This window comes from Equus przewalskii, chromosome 7 (assembly GCF_037783145.1).
Source record: "Equus przewalskii isolate Varuska chromosome 7, EquPr2, whole genome shotgun sequence".
Taxonomy (NCBI): Eukaryota; Metazoa; Chordata; class Mammalia; order Perissodactyla; family Equidae; genus Equus; species Equus przewalskii.
Window position 1 is genome coordinate 23,611,840 of NC_091837.1, and position 22,161 is coordinate 23,634,000.

Here is a 22,161-nt window from a genome sequence, read left to right on the forward strand (position 1 = left end):
CCGCGCCCAGGATTCGAACTGACGAAACACTGGGCCGCCTGCAGCGGAGCGCGCGAACTTAACCACTCGGCCACGGAGCCAGCCCCGCCAGGCTCCTTTTTGTGACACTTTGTAATTCCAGTGTGAGGCTAACAATCAGACTGGCTGATTAGGAATAGAAAAGGAAAATATATGAAGGAATGTAGCTGCATGGACTGCATTTGGAATCACAATCTCCTTTTTTTTCTTTTTTAAGAAAACCCATAGTGGTAGCGAGTCAAAGCATTCTTTACAAGCAGAGCGTTCGGAAACAAATGAGCTTTCAGGCATCACAAGCTCACAATTAAAATTTCTTGATTTGGATCAAATCAGTTCAGAGGAACAACTCATCAGTTACCCTGAAGGGCAGCCCTCAAGCGAACTTGGGGAGAAGACCGACCAGATACCCCAAGTTGAATGGGGACAAGAAAGGAGAGACTCGCAACCGGAAATGGGAGACTTGGAGGTGGAAAAGGGAGGAAAGATACAAGAAGAAAGAGTATCGCACGCAAATGAAGGAAAAGAAGAAAAGTCCCCTCCCAAAGCAGGGAGCCCAAAGGATTCACTGGTGGCCACCACCACCGAGGACATCTTGTTTCAACAGGGTGACAGTGCCAACGTGTATCCCTTGGTAAGTGTAACATGCTTTTTAATTTCCCCCAGTGCTTTCAGATATTGTGAAATAGGAGAATTTTATGCATATGGGAAAAAATACCACCAGCAAGATCCTTTTTAAACTAATAATAGACTTGTGTCTTTTCCAGTTCAGTTCAGAGCTCTGGCTGGACATGTGTGGCAGAATATGGACGTGAACACTGCATCTGGGTTGAATAGTGTTGCTCAGCAGGCAGGAAATTCCAGGCGTAGTTTGTTGTGTTAGGATGCTGTTTTTTGTGGGAGACTCAAAGTCTCCCCTCTCTCCTCTCCCCCTCTGTTCTCCTCTTCTCTCTCCCTCCCCTCCCCTCCGCTCTGCTCTCCTTTCTCTCTCTCACGTTGCAATACTTCTCCATCCTACCAATTCCTTCCCTTTCCCTCCTCTCCTCACCTCTTCACACCTTTACAAGCTCCTACAACCATTACAGGCTCCTAAAACTATCCATTCCAAGATGGACCAGAGAGTGAAAGATAGGGAGAAGGGAAAAGCACTGCGAAAAGCACCAGGCAGTCCAAAGGAACACGCCTTTGCTGCCGCTGACGACGTTCCCGGGAGGCTCCATCTGCGAGGAGTAAAAATATTATCATTTACGAAGAGAAGGAAGAGGAGAGTTTTTTTTCTTTCTTTCTCCATCTGCTGCTTTCTGAAGTCTGTTTCCTAAGATTCGTCTCCTTTGTAAAAAATTTTTCCCCGTAGATTCAGGCCTCTGGAAGATTTGTAAGTGATTGAGTGCATATAAAGTGTTTAATGTCCTTCCTAACACACAGTGAGCACTCGACAAGTGTTAACAACTACATGATGATGATGATGGTGGTGGTGGTGGTGGAAAAATGCCTAGCAGGGAGTGCAGACAACCGACAGCCTCCTTTCTGTAGATCTGGCTCACTTTGAGCAGTGGCGTTAAAGGTTAAAGCTTGCAGTTGCTCAGTCTGGAAGAAAGGATAACTGAGTTTCAGAGTCCAGGAAGACTTCTATCTTGTTCAGCTAGCTAATAGGAGACCAGGTAACCTCACTGATGAGAGCAGGTGGTCTTTGTGTCCGGGCCCCCGCTCTTGGGACTCAACAAAAGCCACTGCCCAGGTTTGGGTCCCTCGCTAGCCTTGGGCTTTCCTGGAGAACCAGACTTCCCTGGGCCGTCTGTCTCCCTCTGCAGATGTGTTTAGCTCTTTGGGTACACCTTCTTTCTTTTCCCTTTCCTTTCACTTTTATTGTTTTTTTCTTTTTGTTAAAGTTAATAGGTGCTCTTTATAAGAAAATTGAAGACAAAGATTCTTCTTCTCGCACATACTCCCACCCTGATCCCTTTTCCCTGAGGTGACTGCTGTTACAGTTTGGTATAACTGCCTATCTTTCCAGGATTTTTTCTGTGCGTATATAAACATGTTATCTGTGTGCTCATATATGGGGGTGCACACACACAGATACAGGACACACATTTAGTTTTGGGGTTTTTTTTGTTTTTGTTTTCTAACCGTTGAGATATTCTGCATTTCTGCAAAATGTTTTTCCACTTAATATGTCTTAGAGGGCTTTTTATGTCAGTGCATGTAGGTCCACTTCCTCGTTTTAAATTCAGCTGTTGCCCAACTGATGGCCATTTATGTTGCTTCTCATTTCTTGCTCTTACCAAAAGTGCCTCAGAGAGCATGCTCCTCTGTCTCTCTTTGTGCCTGCAGCATCCTCTTTTTCCTTTGGGGTCCCCTGCTTTATCCTAAAGGCCTGTAATAATTCACAATGCTCATGGTAAATAGGCATAACCATGGGTACCATCTCCAGCCAAGAAACAAGGTATCTTGCATTTATGAGAAGGAATCTTATGACTATCAAGTGTAGTGAAATCTTGTTTTTGACAATAGAGTTTTGTTTTCCAGATCACCATGTTTTGGAAAAAGATTGATGTGAGAGGTGGCTATCTCCATGATCATTCACCTTGAATGTTAAAACTGGTGCAAAATGCAAAGATTAATACTGTGTGACTTCAGTCAATTGAGTGCTGCTTGAGTAAGGAAGTTCTGTTACTACTGAGTGAAGTCAGCCTAGTTTTGACCTTGGAAGAGTTGTTTTACCTGGAGACAGGAGTCTAGTTAGGGCTGTTTTCTTTTTATAACTAATTTGTTAAATAGCAAAAGAAATTTACAGGATGAATAAAATGCCGTCTGGGATTAGCCAGTTTCCAAAAGAACAATCTCATTTGAAGAAGTTGGCTTTTAAGAACAAGCCAAATATTAAATTGTTCTCTTCCTAGAAGTTGCACCTTGAGGCAATTATGATTCCGTAATTCTACCACTCACACCCACACAATAAAAGACCTAAATATATATAAGTTACAGGGAATGAGCAGATGGAAACAGGAGAGGATGGGGAATGAACAATGTGGGAGAGAGAAATTGGCCATATTGCCCACTATGTCTGTCTTGGGAGAAATATATGTACCTCAATTTAACCTAATAAGTATTGTTCAAAGATAAGAAAGGAGACTCAGCAGATTGCATTTCTATACTCCAATATAATTCACTAATTTTTAATAACTAATCACTTAGCCATCATTTTAAACATTCTGCCACATTTGATAAATTGGCCTTAGTTAATTTTTTAAATAGACTTAATTTTTTTGAGCAGTTTTAGCTTTATAGACAAATTGAGGGAAGAGTACAGAGAGCTCCTGTATACTCCTTTATACCTCCTCCACCCCTAGTTTCTCCTTTTATTAATATCTTGCGTTAGTGTGGTGCATTTGTTACAATTGATGAGCCAATATTGATACATTGTTACTAACTGAAGTCCATTGTTTCCCTTAGGGTTCGCTCTTGGTGCTGTATATTCTCTGGGCTTCGAGACCTGTATAATGACATGTGCTCACCATGCTGGTAGTAGTTTCACTGCCCTAAAAATCCCCTGTGCCCCACCTGTTCATCCCTCAATTCCCCCTCCCCTCAGCCCCTGGCAACCCCTATCTTTTTATTGTCTCCATAATTTTGACTTTTCCAGACTGTCATGTAGTTGGAATCATACAGTATGTAACCTTTTCAGGCTGGCTTCTTTCACTTAGCAATATGCATTTAAGGTTTCTCCATGTCTTTTCATGGCTTGCTAGCTCATTTCTTTTTAGTGCTGTATTATATTCCATTGTATGAATGCACCACAGTTTGTTTATCCTTAATTTTGTAAAAGACTTTGAATGCAAAAAAATACATCAATAAACTACTAGTGAATTAAAAGCATTAGTCAGATTTATAGTATCTATGATTTTTCATTTAATAAAATTTTTCTTTCGGATTTATTCTTGGCAGTATGGAACTTTTAATTCTGCTCAAGGGATTTTGTCTCTTTATAATTTATCCTTCCAGGGAAAATGGTGTATAAGGACCAAATACCCAGGCTGAATAATTGTCTTTCTTATGAAGTTATGTAGTGGCTTTATTACACTTTGTCCATTCTACATATTTCTTGAAGTAAATTGAATTTCACAACATTAAGTGCTAACTGTGTGTCTGGTGCTAAGCTGGGTCTAGGTCCTGGGGAGTGGGAAAATAAGAGTTTGTTTCTATTTACTGTTAAAGACTTTCTTTTCTTTTTTAACGGAGAGAGAATTCACATACCATAGAATTCACCCTCTTAGATTTTTTTCAATTGTAGTAAAATACACATAAAATAAAATTTAGCGTCTTAACCATTTTTAAGTGTACAGTTCAGTGCTCTTAAGTCTGTTCCCATCGTCATGCAACAAACCCCCAGAACTCACCTTGCAAAACTGAAACTCTGTCCCCATTAAACAACAAATCGCCGTTTCCTCCACCCCAGCCCCTGGCGTCCACCGTTCTGCTTTCTGTCTCTATGAATTTAACTCCTCTAGGTACCTCAGATATGTGCATCATATAGTGTTTGTCTTTTTCTGACTGGTGTATTTCACTTACATCCATGTTGTAGCATGTTTCAAAAATTCTTCCTTTTGAAGGCTGAATAATGTTTCCATTTTGTCTACTCATTCATCCACTGATGGACACTTGGGTTGCGTCTACCTTTTGGCTATTGTGAAATATGCTGCTGTGAACATGGGTGTGCAAACATCTCTTTGAGAGCCTGCTTTCAGTTCTTTTGGGTGTATACCCTGAAGTGCAATTGCTCAAATATATGGTAGTTCTATTTCCAATTTTTTGAGGAACCACCATACTGTTTTCCATAGCAGCTGCATCATTTCACATTCCTACCAAGAGTGCACAAGGGTTCCATTTTCTCCTCATCTTCGTAAAATTTACCTGTTTAAAGTATACAGTTCATTGGTTTTTATTACATTCACAAAGTTGTGCAACCATTGCCACGATCTAATTCCACAACATTTTCATGACCCCAAAGAGAAACTAGTACCGTTATAAGAAGTCACTCCCCATTCTCTCCCCCCAGCCCCTGGAAACCACCCATCTGCCTTCTGTCCTTGTGGATTTGCCTCTTCTGGATATTTCGTGTAGATGGGATCATACAACATGTGGTCCTTTGTGTCTGGCTCCGTTCACTTAGCATTGTGTTTTCAAGGGTCATTCACACTGCAGCATGCCGTTGAGGACTTTCTTAAAGTGATTTCTCTTCATTGGATTGATAGTATGAAATCCTTCTCCTTCAAGAACTTGTGCCCCAAGCTTCTGGCGTCACCGCTCTGGGCTTGGCACACCGTCATGTCTTGCTGGGTTTACCTTTGTCTTCCAGACCATGACTTGGTCGTTTGGATGGAACAGTTCTCTTCCTGTTTACTATATTCGAGATGAAAACCAGAGAGTTCTTCTGTATGTCTGTGCTCACACTGCGATCATCTACAACGTTTCCAAGAATGATCAGCACCACCTTCAGGTATGAGGTTTTTCTGACTACAAGTGGAAGAGCTTGCCTCTAACTTGAGTACAGCGTTTTGTTTGTTATTTCAAGGGCTGGCTTCATTCCATCACTGTCATATTTTCCTATCTCTTTTCTGAACTATAGCAATTCCCGTCTTTAGAAACACATTTTATTGTTCATTATCCCTCTGATTCTAATCAGAATCAATTTACAAACAGCAGTTGATTTCTATTTTATAGTAACAAGGATTTAAAACGTCTATATTTTTTACATTTTTGTAAAAATGTGGTCAGGATTGATCATGTCGCCTCCACAGAGCTGTGGTGAAACATGAAGGGCAGTGTGCATCAGGGATTCGGACCTAATTCACGCTCAGACTCCTTCCCAGGTTTCAAAGGGCTTTGATCCTCATCATCGTACTGAGAAGTGGGTGTTAATATCCTCATTTTACAGAAGAAGAAACTGAGGCTCAGAGCGATTTAACTGAACGTGCCCGAGACGGCAGTAGTAAATGGTGAAGCCAGGTCTTAAACCCAGGGCTCCTGACTTGAAAGTATTAAGTAGGTCAGTTGTCTTCCTATCCCTCCCGCCCTTCAGCACCTTTCTTCATCTGCACCTCCCTCAGTATCCTACTTGCCTGCCCTCCCTACACCACTCTGCTTCCTCCATTCCTGACATTTTTGATACCTTTCATTTCCATCATTTAACTATTCAAATGTCGTGGTTTTTTTTGGTGTCTGACTTTCCACGAGTTAACTTGGTGAATAGTTCCATGTTACCTTTTTCAATTATCGTACATTTTAGTAAGGACCTTCCTTAGTCAATGCCTAAATCAAAAACATCACAAAGTATTTTCCAAGAGCTCAGTCAATACTCAGCATTGTGCCAGGGATCCGAGACGTGTGGGTGCAACTTAAGGAATTTGCTTTCTAGAAGTCCAGAAATACACAAACACAATCAGCAAACAGCCCCTCTCGGAACTTGTTGATTGTGCAGCACTGAGCACAGGGCAAGGGAGGGTTGTGTAGGCAGGTCAGAGAGTCAGGGCGGGCAGGAGTGGGCAGGTGGGCTGAGAAGTAGGGAGCAAGCCAGGCAGGAGTTCAGCCCCCAGAGTCAGGGGGCTGGGAATGGCCTTGATTGTTCATTCATTCATTCCACAAATATTTATCATAACCACTGTGTTTCAGATTTGGGGTCTGTCGTCATGAACAAAACAGGTCTCATTCCCCCATCATGGAGCTCATAGTCTAGTGGACAGACGCTAAACAAGTGAACACATAAATATATAATCATAAATTATAACAGATGCTCAAAAAGAAATGTGAAAATGCTGTAAGAGAATGAGACTCTTAGAGGGTGAGAGGAGACATACTCAAGGGTAAGGGTCTTGAGTAAGGGTGAGAGGGGACTGACTTTAGGCTGGGTGGGAAGAGAACGAAAAAGGGCTGTTTGTGCTGAGACCTGAAAGATAAGAATGAGCCAACCAGGGATGGTTTAGGGAAGAGCATTCCAGACAGACAGAGCTCCAAGTGTCCCGCCTCATGTGTAAGGCCCAGAAAGGAGGCCAGTGTGCTGGTGCGGAGTCAGTGAGGTGAGACAAGGAAGGAGGGAAACGGGCTACTTCCTGGCCAGGAGTGCTACCATCTTGTTTGTGTTTCCAGAAGATTCCCCTGTTACGTGGGGAAAGGATGGCAGCAGGATAAGAGTGAAAGCAGACCAGCCAGATGCTCCTGGAGAGGGAGCTCAGTTCTCTCGTTGGCGCCCAGGCTGGGCCACACCATTGATGTTTTGGAGCATTTTCTCTCCGTTTCTGTAGGGCCACCCTAACGTGATCTCCTGCCTCTGCATCAGCGAAGACAGGCGGTGGATCGCCACAGCGGACAAAGGGCCTGAATGCCTGGTAATCATCTGGGACTCCTTCACAGGGTAGGCTTGGTGCTCTGTTTTCCTAATTTTTGTAGAGTATCTGCCACTATGACCAGCAAAAAATGATAATGCCAGTCAGGGGATGCAGAAGCCGGTGATGGGATTCAGGTGAGGGGTGAGGTTGCCAGGGAAGGCTGGTTGTCTGGTTGCCTTGCAGCCTGATGGCCTGACGTTATGACTCTTGGCTCTTTAGGCCCAGAAACCTGGTTTGTCGGTGTCCCAGACTAGCCTGGGCTGAGGGAGGCCAGCTCACACGAACCCAGCTCGGAGGCCCAGAGAAGTGAAGTGACTTTCCCATCTGTGAAGAAAAGAGGCTAATCACACCCACTGTTTAGTTTCCTAGGATTGCCATAAGAAATTACCACAGACTGGGTGGCTTAAAATAATAAAATTTATTCTCTCAGTTCATGAGGCCAGAAGTCTGAATGTCTGCAGGGTTGGTTCCTTCTGGGGCTCTGAGAGAGAATCTGTTCCATGCTCCTCTCCTGGCTTCTGGGAGTTGCTGGCCATCCTTGGTGTTCCTTGACTAGTAGACTAGTCACTCCAGTCTCTGCTTCCATCTTCACATGGCATGTTTTTCCATATGTGCCTCTCTGTGTCTTCTCTTCTATAAGGATACCAGTCATCGGATTTAAGGTCCATCCTAATCCAGTATGACCTCGTCTTAACTAACTACGTACGCAAAGACCCTATTTCCATATAAGGTCACATTCTGAGGTTCTGGGTGGACATGAATTTTGAGGGGGCACTATTCAACCTTACAGGATTGTTATGAAGATCAGTAGAGCACACCACCTGGCCTGTGACAGATGCTCATAGATGAGTTTTCTTTCTTAATTCCTGGTCCTAGGGGCAGAGAGCAGTGCTGGGATTCATTGACAAGACTGTAAAGTCTCTGGTTGGGTATGTGTGGAGGTGGGGGGTGGACAAGTTTGGTTGGACAAGAAGATCAGGAGGAAGTTATGTTTAATGTTCTTGAGTGTTCTAGATAGTTATGTTTATCTAGGACACAGGAACTATTCTCCCCCAGGTGACTGGTGACCTCTGTAGGATTATGTTACCTAATCTTGGTCCTCATCTTACTTGACCTCTCAGTGGCATTTGACATTCTTTTCGCTTGGCTTCTCTAATACCGTGGCCGCCTGGTTCTCATCCTGCTTCCTATCTGTTCCTTCTCAGACTCTTCTCAGACTCATCTTCCTCTGGCCATTCCTTAACTGGCCTAAAATGATGAGGATGCTCTTGGTATTGTTCTCCAGCCAGGAAGGAGCAGATCCAGGATTTGAAACCACACCATCTTAATATCAGTAACAATCTGAATGTTTCCTCTTTTTATAGATGAGGAAGTTGCTGGAGGACATTCCACCTGTATGTCCTACGGCCATCTCCTACTAAAATATCCAGAAGTCCTGTTGCATCTCCCTCCCAAGTGGCTTCTGAACTCATCCCCACTGCCTCTGTCTATCCTCTCAGGCCTGGGCCATTGCAACAGCGTCCTAACCGATCTCCCTCCCTGCACTTTCGCTCTTCAACCAGCCACCATGACAGTGAACCATTTTTAAATGTACAATTCAGTGGCATTAATTACATTCACAGTGTTGTACAACCATCACCACTATTTCCAGAACGTTTTCGCCACCCCAGACAGAATCTCTGTACCGGTAAACTCCCATTCTCCCTCCCCTCAGCCCTCGGTAGCTCTAATCTACTTTCTCTCTCTGTCAGTTTGGCTATTCTGGACGTTTCATGTCAATGAAATCATACAATATGTGCCTTCTTTTGTCTGGTTTCTTTCACTTAGCATAATATTTACAAAGTTCTTCCATGTTGTAGCATGAATCGATACTTCATTCCTAATTCCATTGCACGGATATAGCAATTTTATTTATCCATTCATCTTGTTGATTTTTAAAAATCATTTTAATACGTTTTAACTGAAAGCTGAAGTCTCCTTTGGCTACCATCTCCAATCCTAGTCCTCTTCCTAGAGGTAGACACTTTGGTGTGTTTCCTTCCCGAACATTTGCTGTTGTTTTAAATACATCTATATGGTCATTGTCATGTATCATCATCTGATTTTTCTCCACAACATTTTGAGCGTGACCTTTTCCCAAACACAAAATCCATTTGTGTTGCTCCCCTGGTTAAAGCCCTTCAGAGACTGCCCTTGCCAACCCCTCCTGTGTTACAGGGAATATGCGCCTTGTGTCTTAGCCATGCGAACACTTCCCCCAGAAAGGGAAATTCCCCGTCTGCATGCCGAGCCGTCATCGGTCACCACTACATACTTTCAGCTGCAAGCAGTGGAATGTTCGACTTACATGAGGGAAAGTTATTATCTCCGGCAACAGGAAGGCAGGAAGGATGGGTCCCTCAGGTGTGTCTCTTCTCTGAAGCTGTCGCTGACAGCTCCCCATCCCCAGGCAGAGCTGGCTGCCTCACAAAGTGTTTATTCTTTGCTTTTTTCTTGTTTGTAAAGCTGTCTCCCCCACTAGACTGGGGGTGACTCTGGCAGTGATTTTTTTCTTATTACAAAGTAATTTTACAAAGTAAAGCATATCTGTGGTTAACAATTCAAACAACATGTTAATATGAGTTTTATGATATCACAAATGACAACTTTGGGACCCAGAAAAGATTGTTCGGTTTTAGAATTAATATTCACTTTATTAAAGTGACAAACTAAAAACCATAGTTCTTCCTTAAGCTTTTTGTTCAACTTATAAATTTCGCTCTATTTATAAATCCAGCATATTTCTGCAATCACTTTTAAGGGGTTTGACTGTTGTTTGGCCACACTTACAAATTTGATCATTAACCCCTTTCGAACATTTTAAGCTGCATTTAGAAATTGAATATACTCAGTTTTATCTTTAAGTTTTTTAGTATTCTGATTAACAAATAAATTCTTCACCAGTACTTAAGTAATTCTTGTAAATCTAATAAATTAGACATAAATATGGTAAATCTTAAGTTCTCCTAAGTGTTCTAATATTATTTATCAACCTAATAGGATTTGAATTTAAAATCACAAGTCTAAATCAAGCACAGACTTTAAATTAGGATCACAGATCTAATCTGTTAGAGACTCTGATATGTTAAATTCTCTTCAACATCACCCATTCCTAAAAACATGAACAAATTATCTTTTCACAAATATGTTAATAGAACAGGTCCAACTGACTTCATCTTCTCTATATTTAGTCCTAAATATCCCCAGGGATAGGATACATTTTCCCACTGAGGACGTCATTATGTCATTTCCAACAATTTTAGGACTGCCTTCCCAAGTGAATTTTTGGGATTACTTCTCGGTGGGACGAAGTTTCTCAAGTGACAGAGAACAAGACAGGCCCTCAGCTGGGGGACAGACTTGGTTCCAGCCAGTTGGGACACTGATGTGACATACTGAGACCGGTTTATATTTGCTGTCACAATGGCTCCATAATGAAAAAGAGACTAAAGGGGAGCCAATAGCCTACGCTCCCGGGTTGTCTTCCTACCACCCTCTCTTCACTTCTAGTGGAACTAAGGGGCCACCCAACATTACAATCGACTTCCATCGTTGCTGCGTGGTTTCTTGCATTTCTGTGGCTCTCTTAGATATTTAAATATCATCTAATTAAATTCTGCATGTGTCAAGGCTTTGTCTGCTTCTTACAGTTCTAAAGTCTTGCCAGTGACACAGTATAGAAGGCTATAAGTAAAAAAAAAAAAAAAAAAAAAGAAAGTCCCTCCTCACTCAAAGCATCTCCAGAGTCACCGTTGTTAGTTTGAAGTCTTCCTGCAGACTTTTTCTATACATATAAATACACATGCACATGCACACTCCCACAAACTCACTCAGAATCCTACTTTGTATACTGTTTTGCAATTTGTTTTTTCCGCAAAATTTTGGTCACTTTCCCAAATCTACCCCATTCTTTTTGAAGGCGGCATAGTTTTTCATTGTATGGTTATGTCATAATATTTTTTAACGATTCCTATATCAGTGGATATTTGTGTTGTTTCTAGATTTTTCGCCATTAAAGCAGTGCCGCAATGAACATGACTTTACATTTCTCTCCGTCTCCCTTTGCTATTATTCATCTGGGTGGATGTTGTAGAAGTGGAACTCTGGGGCTGTAGGGTATGTGCAATTCAAATTTTGATAGATACAGCGAAGTGGCTGCCTGGGCGGCTCGTGCTCATTTACCTCCGCACTTACGGAGGAGAATGCCCATCTTCCTGAGAGAGAGGATGTTGTCCTCGGCATCTTTTCTCACACTTTCATCCTTCACACCTGCCCAGAATCGGCCCTTGGTAACACAGGAGAGACCAGGGTTTACGAGAGCAAATAGCACGTTTGCATGCTGCCCTGAGTTAGGTTGGTTTTTAAATTATTGAGATAAAATTCACCTAACTTAAAATTAACCATTTTAAAGTGGACAATTCACTGGACTTTAGTCCATTCACAATGTTGTGCAACCACCACCTCTATCTGGTTCCAAAACATTTCCATCAGCCCAACCAAAGCAGTCACTTGCCACTGCCTCTCCCCAGCCCCCAGAAAGCACCAGTCTACTTTCTGTCTCCACGGATGTACCTGTCCTGGACATTTCCTATCAATGGAATCATGCAATGTGTGGCCTTTTGAGACTGGCTTCTTTCACTTAGCATGATATTTTGAGGGTCCATCCACGTTGTAGCACTTGTCAGTGCTTCATTCCTCTTTATGGCCGAGTCATATTCTGTTGTGTGGATGGACCACGTTTGTTTATTCGTAGTTGGTTTTTGAAGCAGTCCCCTCTGGGAAGCAAGTTAGACCTCAGCTAATGCTTTTGCCCCATCCTGTTTTGCAGTATTCCTGTGCACACGATATTTGACAGCTGCCCAGAAGGTAACGGGATCAGGGCCATAGCCATCACCCGCGACGCCAAGTATCTGGCAACCATCTCAGATGCTGAAATCCAGGTATTTGGGGCGGCCTCAGCGGGATGGCCAGCCTGTCACGCGTGTCCCCGTGAGCAGCTTGCTCAGGCCACATGGCATCTGTGATGCTCTCAGGGGATGAGCAGACTCCACAGCATGTTGTCGGGGCTCCCTGCTGTGGCTTCGCTCACCGTGCTGTGCAGGGTTAACCGAAGTTACAGGGTTGCCGCAGAGGCACAGGTTACTTCAGCAGCTTTCGAAACCTCTTCATCCTCCTCTGTCTGCTGTCGCTTACAGAAAGTTTGCATCTGGAGGTGGACTTTGGCAGCGGAAACGCCAGCGTGTAGTCTCGATCTTCCCAAAGAGTATGGTTTTCAGGTGAGTTCAGTCTGAACCTGTAGAGATCAACCTAAACTTACACTGAGGCCAGGTCATAACTACTTTTTGTTTTAATAAAGTTTTGTTGTAGTACAGTAGAGCTTTTTAAAAACACATTCGTATCCACGATCTCATTTTATTTTTGGTAATAATTGCTAATTTTTTGAGCAGTTATTAGTTGCCAGATTCTGTTAAGTTCTTTACATGGAGTATCTCACGTAATTCATGCAAACATGCTGGAAGGAGATATTTCTAAATAGTAATATCTGTGGAATAGTGCTATTAATTATTAAATAATTTCCCCAGCTAGCAGCCTTTCTTATTCTAGAAACATGTTCTTAACTTCCCTTAGTAGAGGGAAGTTGTTATTATTCTCCATTTGCATGACATGCCTTGCCAAGGACACCCAGAAAGTTTGCTCTGCTGTTCTACATTGTCTCATTCATCCTTGCATCCTTCACTCGTCATACACTTATTGAGTACCTACTATGTGCCAGACACTGTGGTAAGTCCATACGTGGCTTTCAGGAACTAGAGTCCAAACAGGGGTTCTGGGAGACTAGACTCAGCAAGACACAGATCACTATGCAGCTTCATGCCCATACTCTCTCCTTCTCCCTGCCCATATTCCTCCTGTTTCCTGAAAAAAATTTCCTTACTTCTTAAAGCTGCTCTGATACAGTGGCCACTAGTCTAAACATCCCGCCGCTAGACACAGGATGTCTTTCCATTTATTTACGTCTTCTTTAATTTCCTTCAGCAGTGTTTTGTAGTTTTCAGTATACAAGTGTTTCACCTTCTTGGTTAAATTTATTCCTAAGTATTTTGGGTTTTTTGATGCTGTTATAAGTGGAACTGTTTTCTTAATTTCCTTCTCAGATTGTTCTTTGCTAGTTTATTAGAAATTAAGCTGACTTTTGTGTGCTGATTTTGTTTCAACTTTGCTAAATACATGTGGCTATTTAAATTTAAATTTATTAAAATTCAATGAAACTAGAAATTCATTTCCTGAGTTTCACCAGCCACATTTCAAGTACTCGTCAGCCACATGTGGCTAGTGGCTACCGCATTTGACAACACAGATTATAGACATCTCCGTCATCACAGAAAGCTCTTGGATGGCAGTGCAGAAGCACCCCAACTCTGGATGAACTCCACCACCATCCCTCTCTGTAGCCGCACCTGAGCAGGCGGGATGTGGCTGGGGAGAACCACCCGAGCTGAGTCATTTTACTTGAATCCAGCACAGATTTTGAGAGAGCTCCCAGCCCTGCCTGGCTGATCTAGTGGGCTGGCTAGAGACACCAGTTTCACACCTTCTCCTCACACTTCCCACAGCCCTTCCTCTCACTCTCTGCTGATGACCTCCCTCATATTTCATTGAGAAAGTGGAAGCCATCAGATACAAACACCAGCCTAGCCTCGCTCTCAAGCCTACGACCCACTGTCAACATCACCATCTTCTCTTTCGCCCTCTAAACAAAAGGAAGGGCCAGATCCCTTCCCTCTTCCTCCAAGCCCCCTCCTGTTGCTCTCAACTCTCCCTCTACCAGACGATTATCCCCATCAGCGAATAAACATGCTTCCCTGTCACCCATCCATAAAGAACCCCTTTGACCCACGTCTCCTTCCAGCTAGGGCCCTCTGCTCCTCTTCACAGTAAACTTCCTAGAAGAGCTGTCTACACGTGCTTTCTCTGCTGCCCATCTGTCATTTACTTTTTTTTTTTTTGCAAGAAATATGGGATCACTTTATATTTCTATTGTTAAGTAAGTCATATACGCAAAATGTGTACATTTTAAAGAAGAAAACAAATGTGCCTGTGTGCTGACCACTGATCAGGAAATGGGACGTTCCCCAAGCCTGGAAGCCCCCTTGTTCCCCTTCCCCACCTCACCCCCAGCCTTGCTCCCTACAGCTAACCACTGTGCCAAATTTTGTGTTATACTTTCTCTTACTTTTCTTTATACTTTTTCCAGTGATGTATGTATCCCTCAATACTATCTTATTTTGTTTTACCTGTTTTTGAACTTGATATATTTGGAATCAGCCTATTATTGCTTCATTTGCTCCACATTGTTTCTGAGATTCATCCATGTTGATTCTTGAGCTATAATTCATTCACTTTCACTGCTGTATAGTTTTTCATTCTTTGAGTATAACACAACTTACTTATCTATCCTACTGGGTTTTTTTTTTTAATTTTTTTAAAAGATTTTATTTTTCCTTTTTCTCCCCAAAGCCCCCTGGTACATAGCTGTGCATTTCTAGTTGTGGATCCTTCCAGTTATGGCATTGGGGACGCTGCCCCAGCCTGGCTTGATGAGCAGTGCTAGGTCTACACCCAGGATCTGAAGCAGCAAAACCCAGGGCCGCCAGAGCAGAGTGTGTGAACTTAACCACTCAGCCATGGGGCCAGCCCCAGTTTATTTATTTTTTATTGCTGAATAGCAGTGCCTTGAATGTATGTGTCACAATTTGTTTATCTGTTCATTTTTTATGGAAATTCGGGTTGTTTCCTGTTTGTGGCTATTGAAAATAAAGCTGTATGAATGTTCAGGTACAAGTCTTTGTAGGGATGTATGCTTTCCTTTCTCTTGATAATTGTCTTTATTTTTGAAGGGTATTTTCCCTAAGTGCAGAATTCTAGGTTGGTCGTCATCTTCCTTCAGTAACCTGATGCTATTATTCCATTGTTTTATGACATACATAATTTCTGTTGAGAAGTCAACCATCAATCTTATTGTTCCCTCTTTTGAAAGTTTTGTGTCTTTTTTTCCACTCTGGCTGCTTTTAAGATTTTCTCTTTTCAGCAGTTTTTTCAATTATGTATCCATGCATTTATGGGTATGTTGTTGATTTAAAAAGAAAACCAAAAACTTATCCTTTGGGGTTTTTTGAACCTGGGATGTCGTGTTTTTTCTCAGCTTTAGAAAATTTTCAGCCATTGTCTCCTTAAACATTGTTTCTGCAAAATTCTTTCTTTTCTCTCCTTCTGGGACTCCCATTACATTAAGTTAGGCCTTTTCATTTTTTCTTCTCTTCATTTTATATTCTTTTGTCTATGCTATAGTCTGGATATTTTCTCCTATAATTTATCTTCCTTTTCTACTGACTAGTCATTTCTTTGGCTATATCTAATTTTCTGTTAAACCTTATTTGGAGTTTTTAAAATCTTTTTTTCAGGTCTAGAATTTCCATTTGATTCTTTTTTTATTTTTTATTTTGTTATTTATTTATTTGTTTTTGAGGAAGATTAGCCCTGAGCTAACATCTGCTGCCAATCCTCCTCTTTTTTTCTGAGGAAGACTGGCCCTGAGCTAACATCCGTGCCCATCTTCCTCTACTTTATATGTGGGATGCCTGCCACAGCATGGCTTGACAAGCAGTGCATATGTCCACACCTGGGATCCAAACTGGCAAACCCCAGGCTGCCAAATCGGAATATGCAAACATAACAGCTGTGCCACCAGGCCGGCCCCTGATTCTTTTTTTAAATAGAGTTATCTGCTGAGATTATCCATCTTGTCCTCTACTTTCTTACACATATTAATCAGTTATTGCTGAACCTGTGTGTAAGAACTCTGATACCTAGATCTCCTGGGGGTCTCTTTCTATTGATTGCTTTTTCCCCCTTGTTTTTCAGTCATTTGGATTTGTCTCTTTCATTTCCTGTTTATTTTTCATTGAATGCCCGTTATGCTTTAAAACGCATTGGAATAATTTGAGGCTCAGAATAACTTCCTCCAAGGAAGACTTACTCTCCATTCTTACAGGCATCTGACAAAGCGGTCACCTTTATCTCAACAGAGATTGGTGATTTGAGGCTGATTTTCAGCCCTTCTGAGGTCTCATCCATGCACCTGTTTTCCTCACTTCTTCACTCCACCAGGCTTTTGTGCTGTCCTGATGGTGATTCTCAGACATTGGCCTTGGTAGTTTACATTCCTGAAGTGAAGCAGCAAGCAGGAGGCACGGAATAGGAGATGGGGTGGAGCAGCAGGAATGGAACTTAAAAATCATTTCTCGAACCTCTTTCTCAATGCTGCCGCCTGCAGCCCTTCATGTCAGGCTGCATCCTCCCACCCCCGATACACGTACCATTTCAAGACATATGTCTTAAGTCGTCCCAGAGATTTCTCGCTTTTGTTGTTGTTGTTTAGTTTCTGCATTTCATGTTTCCCTCACTCCTGCAGTTTCTGCAGGGTCGATTTTTGGGAAGCGAGCCAGGCAACTCATTTATTTATTCACCATCTTGGCAGGAATCAGAATCTCCTTCCAATATTTTGCATTTGTTCCAAATCACCTTGTGGCCCTGTCAAATTCAGAAATGTGTACGTAGCAGTTTTTGTCCAAAGGGACACAGAATAAAGGTTATTGGTGAATACAGGTTTACTTTTGCTTGTTCCAATTTATGTAATAAATTATAATGACTAAATAAGAAAGGGAACACATTTAAGACCATTAATTTTAACACTCAGTATTTAAATTATATTCCTATTGTTTACAAAATGCCATGTCTTTTCTGTTTTATATTCCTACTCAGTTATTTATTTTAACAAAAAAATACTATTTACTTTTAACATTCAGCTTAACCAGAGAGAAACAGAAAATTTATTATAATGTAATATATTTCCATGCTTTATATTTCAGAACTACCTTACTTTTAATCCAACAAATAATAGAGAATTGGTGAGCAATAGTAAAACACAAGTGATATATTATTTGTGGGTAAGTAGAAATATTTTTGTTTGTTTTAAATGTTCAGACAAGTATCTGTTCATTCTTTGAGTACACATGTTTTGGTAATGTAACAATATAGCATCTAGTTAGGAAGTAATAAATATCTATTAAAATGTTTTGATTTAATTATAGTAGTTGTTTTAGTCGCATTGGAAATTAGCATATTAAATCAAAAGCAGATAGCTTAAATTTCATCTAAGTTCTTTAAAGTAATGAGGCAAATATTTATTTGAATGTATTTAACACGTCTAAAATATGGGGTTTTTCAAGATCTTGGACTTTTTCCCCTTTTAGAAAGAAATTCACAAACAGATCAGAGATACGTATACTGACACAGGGCGAAATCATGAGATTAAAAAATATCAAAAGTCAAACACAAAATTACTTTATGACTCAGCAGTTCCTAGATATATACCCAAAAGAATTGAAAACAGGCATTCAAACAAATATTTATACACAAATGTTCATAAGAGCAGCCTCATTTGCAATAACCAAAAGGTAGAAACAAACCAAATGTCCACCAACAGATGAATGGATAAACAAAATGTGGTCCATGCACACAATGGAATATTATTCTGCCATTAGAAGGACTGAAGTACTGACACGTGCTACAATGAGGATGAATCTTGAAAACTTCCTGCTAAATGAAAGAAGCCAGGCACAAAAGCCACATATTGTATGATTCCATTGATATGAAATGTCCAGAATAGGTACATCCATAGAGACAGAATACAGAGTAGTGGTTGTCAGGAGCTGTAGGAGGGAGAATGGGGCGTGACAGCTTAATGGATAAGGGGCTTCCTTTTGGGGGTGATGAAAGTGTCCTGGATCTAGACAGAATGATGCTTGCACAGCATTGGTAATGTACTGAATGCCACTGAACTGTGCACTTTAAAATGCTTAATTCTACGTTATGTGAATTTTGCCTTAAGAAAAAATGCCAAACAAAAACAGAATCGCTTGAAACAGAAACTTGAATGGCTGATTTTCAGTGATAGTCATTACTTCAGGTATTTATTATAGCTTTAAAGTGTTATAAATGTAGAATTCAAATTTCCAAAAACTGCCATTTAAAGTCACAATCATTTGTGGCATTTTTTATGTATTTGCTTTTCTTCCAGAATGTTTTTACATGTTCCTGGAGGCAGCAGGTCCTCTAACCTGTAGAAAGTGCAAAGCTCTCACCCAGTTTGGATGCATTTGTTTTGATTTTTGAGTAACAACTATTTTTTCTGTATTTATCAGTATGAAGAGAGAGATATACTTGCTCACAGTGCCCCACTTTTAACAGAAAAAGTGAGTATGCCTGTTGTGTTTTTATACATCTGATTTTGTGGAGAACAAATATGGATATGTAAGCTTCGTCACTTTGGGCCACTCTTTGTATGTCTTGATATTAAGCCATCGGGAAATAATTTGAAAATTTTACTTGAGTCCTTTACCATATTGAATTGTCGGTTGAAAATAATGGGAGTATTATTAAAAATAAAATGTTATGGAAAAGAAAGTTTCCTACCATGAGAAAATATCCAAAAAAGCAATAGCTTTTATAGGGTGTTTGTGCATATGACAAAAGATGAAAGCTAAGTGGAGTGATGTAAGTGGAGTAGTTGAACATGAGTGGATCCCTTTTAAGCTGCTCAGTTTTCAGAGTAATAAAAAATGATATGGGAGGGTCTGGCCTGGTGGCATAGTGCTTACGTTTTTGCACTCCACTTTGGTGGCCCAGGGTTCACTGATTCGGAACCTGGGCGTGGACCTATGCATCGCTCATCTAGCTATGCTATGGTGGCGTCCCACATAGAAGAAATAGAAGGACTTACAACTAGGATATGCAACTATGTACTGGGGCTTTGGGGAGAAAAAAAATAAAAACAGGAAGATTGGCAACAGATGTTAGCTCAGGGCCAATCTTCCTCACCAAAAAAATGTATGTTAGATATTTAGATGTTTAAGAGCCAACAGAAAGGTAGTGAACCAGGTGTTGGAGGAAACACTTTATCTTGCCTGCTTACCTCCAGCTATTGCATCTGAGGTGTACCTTGAGTCCTGTCTCTTGCAGTGAAAACACTATGATGATTTTTCTGCTTCCTTCCTTTACTCTTGATGTGACTTAGAATTTTATTTTTTAAGAGGACAAGAGAAAGAAAAAGAAAAAAAAAGTTGAGACAAATGGACGCAGAGAAGATCATTCTGTCTGCAAATTCTGTTTTTCATAAATCAAAGTATCAAAAAATAAAGGCAATCACTTCTCATTATTTGTGGCAGTTGCATTCTTTAAAGTCTCTGCAGACCATAATTAGTGAATACCGAATCATTGTTCCTAGCAGAAATACAAGAATAGGTGCCTGCCAGCCTATGGTCACAGCATTTCCATCAACTGGCAGATGCATAGCCTTGTTTTATGTATGTTTCTGTTGAAAGATGCCACATTTAGTATATAATGTTGATTCGTTAATATTGAACTCACGGCCAGCAGCATCAGAACTCGTGCCTGAACATCGCTTATCTAACACAGGTGTATTCTCTGTAAGGCACATCGCAGCCTTCTGGTGCTTAGGAACACTAGACAGCATTTCAGTACCATGTTTGGGGGCCAATTTAAATACTAAAATCACCAACAAAAAGCATAAAAAAAAATGCGACCAATACAGCACCAAACAGACCATGAAAAGGATGCTTCTTTCCAGAATGAGCTGATACAAGAAGGCAGAGTTTTGCCTTGTTTGGCCTGAGCTGGGAACATCAAATTTTTCATCACTCTGCACATGTACACGTCTGCAAATGATTGTGGAAATGCCGCGAGGATGATTTTGGGGTTACAAATAAACCTTAGCGAGTGGTTAAATTCACAAACACAGAATCCACAAATAACGAGGATTGAAATGATAAAAATGGAAACCGTGCTGCTCTTAGAACTTGGTGCTCTCGCTTGACCGTTGTTATTTTACTGACCCTCTTGCGTTCAAGTCGGAAGAAGTAAACCCCAGCATCTTCTCCGCCTAGGTAGAGAATTGGGCAGTAGGCTTGCCGTATCATAAGACAGATTGCTGTTTCATTTACTCATCTGCTAAACATTCACTGAGGGCTTCACTCACTGCTCTGGGTTCTTGCTATACTTCACCTGAAAGGCATTCTCTAAGAAAGATGGCCTAATGCCTCATTTTATGTAGCACAAATTTAATAGTCTTGGGGGCATTTCTATGTACAGTACTTAATTTCTACTGATGGGAAAATAATTTATGGTCAAAAGGAGACTGGGAGGGCCGGCCCGGTGGCGCAGCGGTTAAGTGCGCATGTTCTGCTTCTTGGCGGCCCGGGGCTCGCTGGTTCGGATCCCAGATGCGGACGTGGCACCGCTTGGCATGCCATGCTGTGGTAGGCGTCCCACATATAGAGCAGAGGAAGATGGGCACGGATGTTAGCTCAGGGCCAGGCTTCCTCAGCAAAAAAGAGGAGGACTGGCAGTAGTTAGCGCAGGGCTAATCTTCCTCAAACAAAACAAAACAAAAAAGGAGACTGGGAGAATTATGATATTTTACAACTGGAACATACTTTTGCTTACTATGGGCATTAGTTTCTTTATCGGCTTCTGAAAGCTCAATAAGAGAAGTTGAACAGGTATAAACAGTGATTACCCACTCTTTCATTTGTTTTAAGCAAACAGTTTAATTAACAGTAAACACATAACCCTTCACTTGCTCTTTTTTTTTTTAAAGATTTTATTTTTTCCTTTTTTCTCCCCAAAGCACCCAGGTACATAGTTGTATATTCTTCGTTGTAGGTCCTTCTAGTTGTGGCATGTGGGACGCTGCCTCAGCGTGGCTTGATGAGCAGTGCCATGTCCGCGCCCAGGATTCAAACCAACGAAACACTGGGCCGCCTGCAGCGGAGGGCAGGAACTTAACAGCTCAGCCACAGGGCCAGCCCCCCCTTCACTTGCTCTTAGCAAACCTTGAGAGGTTCAGAACTGCCTGGACCATGACAATCCATGGGGGAGGATTTTTTTTTTTTACTTTATGTTTTTCTACTATATTTCAGTGTAATATTATAAAATGCTGTGTTGATAAATGCTATGTTTTATATTTATTACCTATGGTAACTCATAACCTGTCTTTTGAAATGCAGACATTCAACAAGCTTGTGGGAAAATTTAGCCAGTCCATCTTTCATTTGAATTTAACACAAATACTCTCAGCAACAATGGAAGGGAAGCTGGTTGTCTGGGACATATACCGCCCGCCATCATCCGCCTCCACCTCTTCGGACTTAGCCTATATCAAACCTTGTAAACTGGTTCATTTGCAGAGAGAGGGTATCACTGTGCTTACTACAGTGGATAGGTAATTATCTTAATTACAAAGTAGCTGTAGATGGTTATCAAAGTATTCTAAGACACTTTTGGATGTATACATGTGTTATGCATATGCATAGAATATTTCTGGGGAGAGTCGCAACTAACTGGCAATGTTGGTTGCCTCTGAGGAAAGAAACTAAGAACGAGGTTCAAGGATGGGGGTAGATTTATTTCTTTTTTAGTCTCATTTGTACTAATTGGTTTACTTTTTACAAAAATCATGGGCATGTATTGCTTTAAAAAAATCTCTTTGTGTTGGTGAAACAAAAAGTAATGATTTTTTTTCTTCTCAGCTAATTAGACTTATTTTGCACCCTAAATTTTACATACTTTTGTGTGTGTGTGT

General features: G+C 41.2%; 1 protein-coding gene across 4 annotated transcripts in view; it reads left to right on the plus strand.

Annotated features, from left to right (window-relative positions):
* The window catches only part of CFAP251 (cilia and flagella associated protein 251), a 61,619-nt gene that overhangs the window by 2,431 nt on the left and 37,027 nt on the right, over window positions 1-22,161 (plus strand). For 3 of the 4 annotated variants that reach the window (XR_011541874.1, XM_070627229.1, XM_070627230.1), the window contains exons 3-10: window positions 236-649; window positions 5,375-5,515; window positions 7,317-7,426; window positions 12,268-12,379; window positions 12,635-12,715; window positions 17,369-17,446; window positions 18,704-18,754; window positions 21,587-21,801. Coding sequence is in view for 3 of the 4 variants with exons in the window: in XM_070627229.1 (XP_070483330.1) it covers window positions 236-649; window positions 5,375-5,515; window positions 7,317-7,426; window positions 12,268-12,379; window positions 12,635-12,715; window positions 17,369-17,446; window positions 18,704-18,754; window positions 21,587-21,801 (1,202 nt within the window). In the remaining variant the exon portion in view is untranslated. The remainder of the gene's footprint in view (window positions 1-235; window positions 650-5,374; window positions 5,516-7,316; window positions 7,427-12,267; window positions 12,380-12,634; window positions 12,716-17,368; window positions 17,447-18,703; window positions 18,755-21,586; window positions 21,802-22,161) is intronic. The other variant, XM_070627231.1, reaches the window with a different exon arrangement.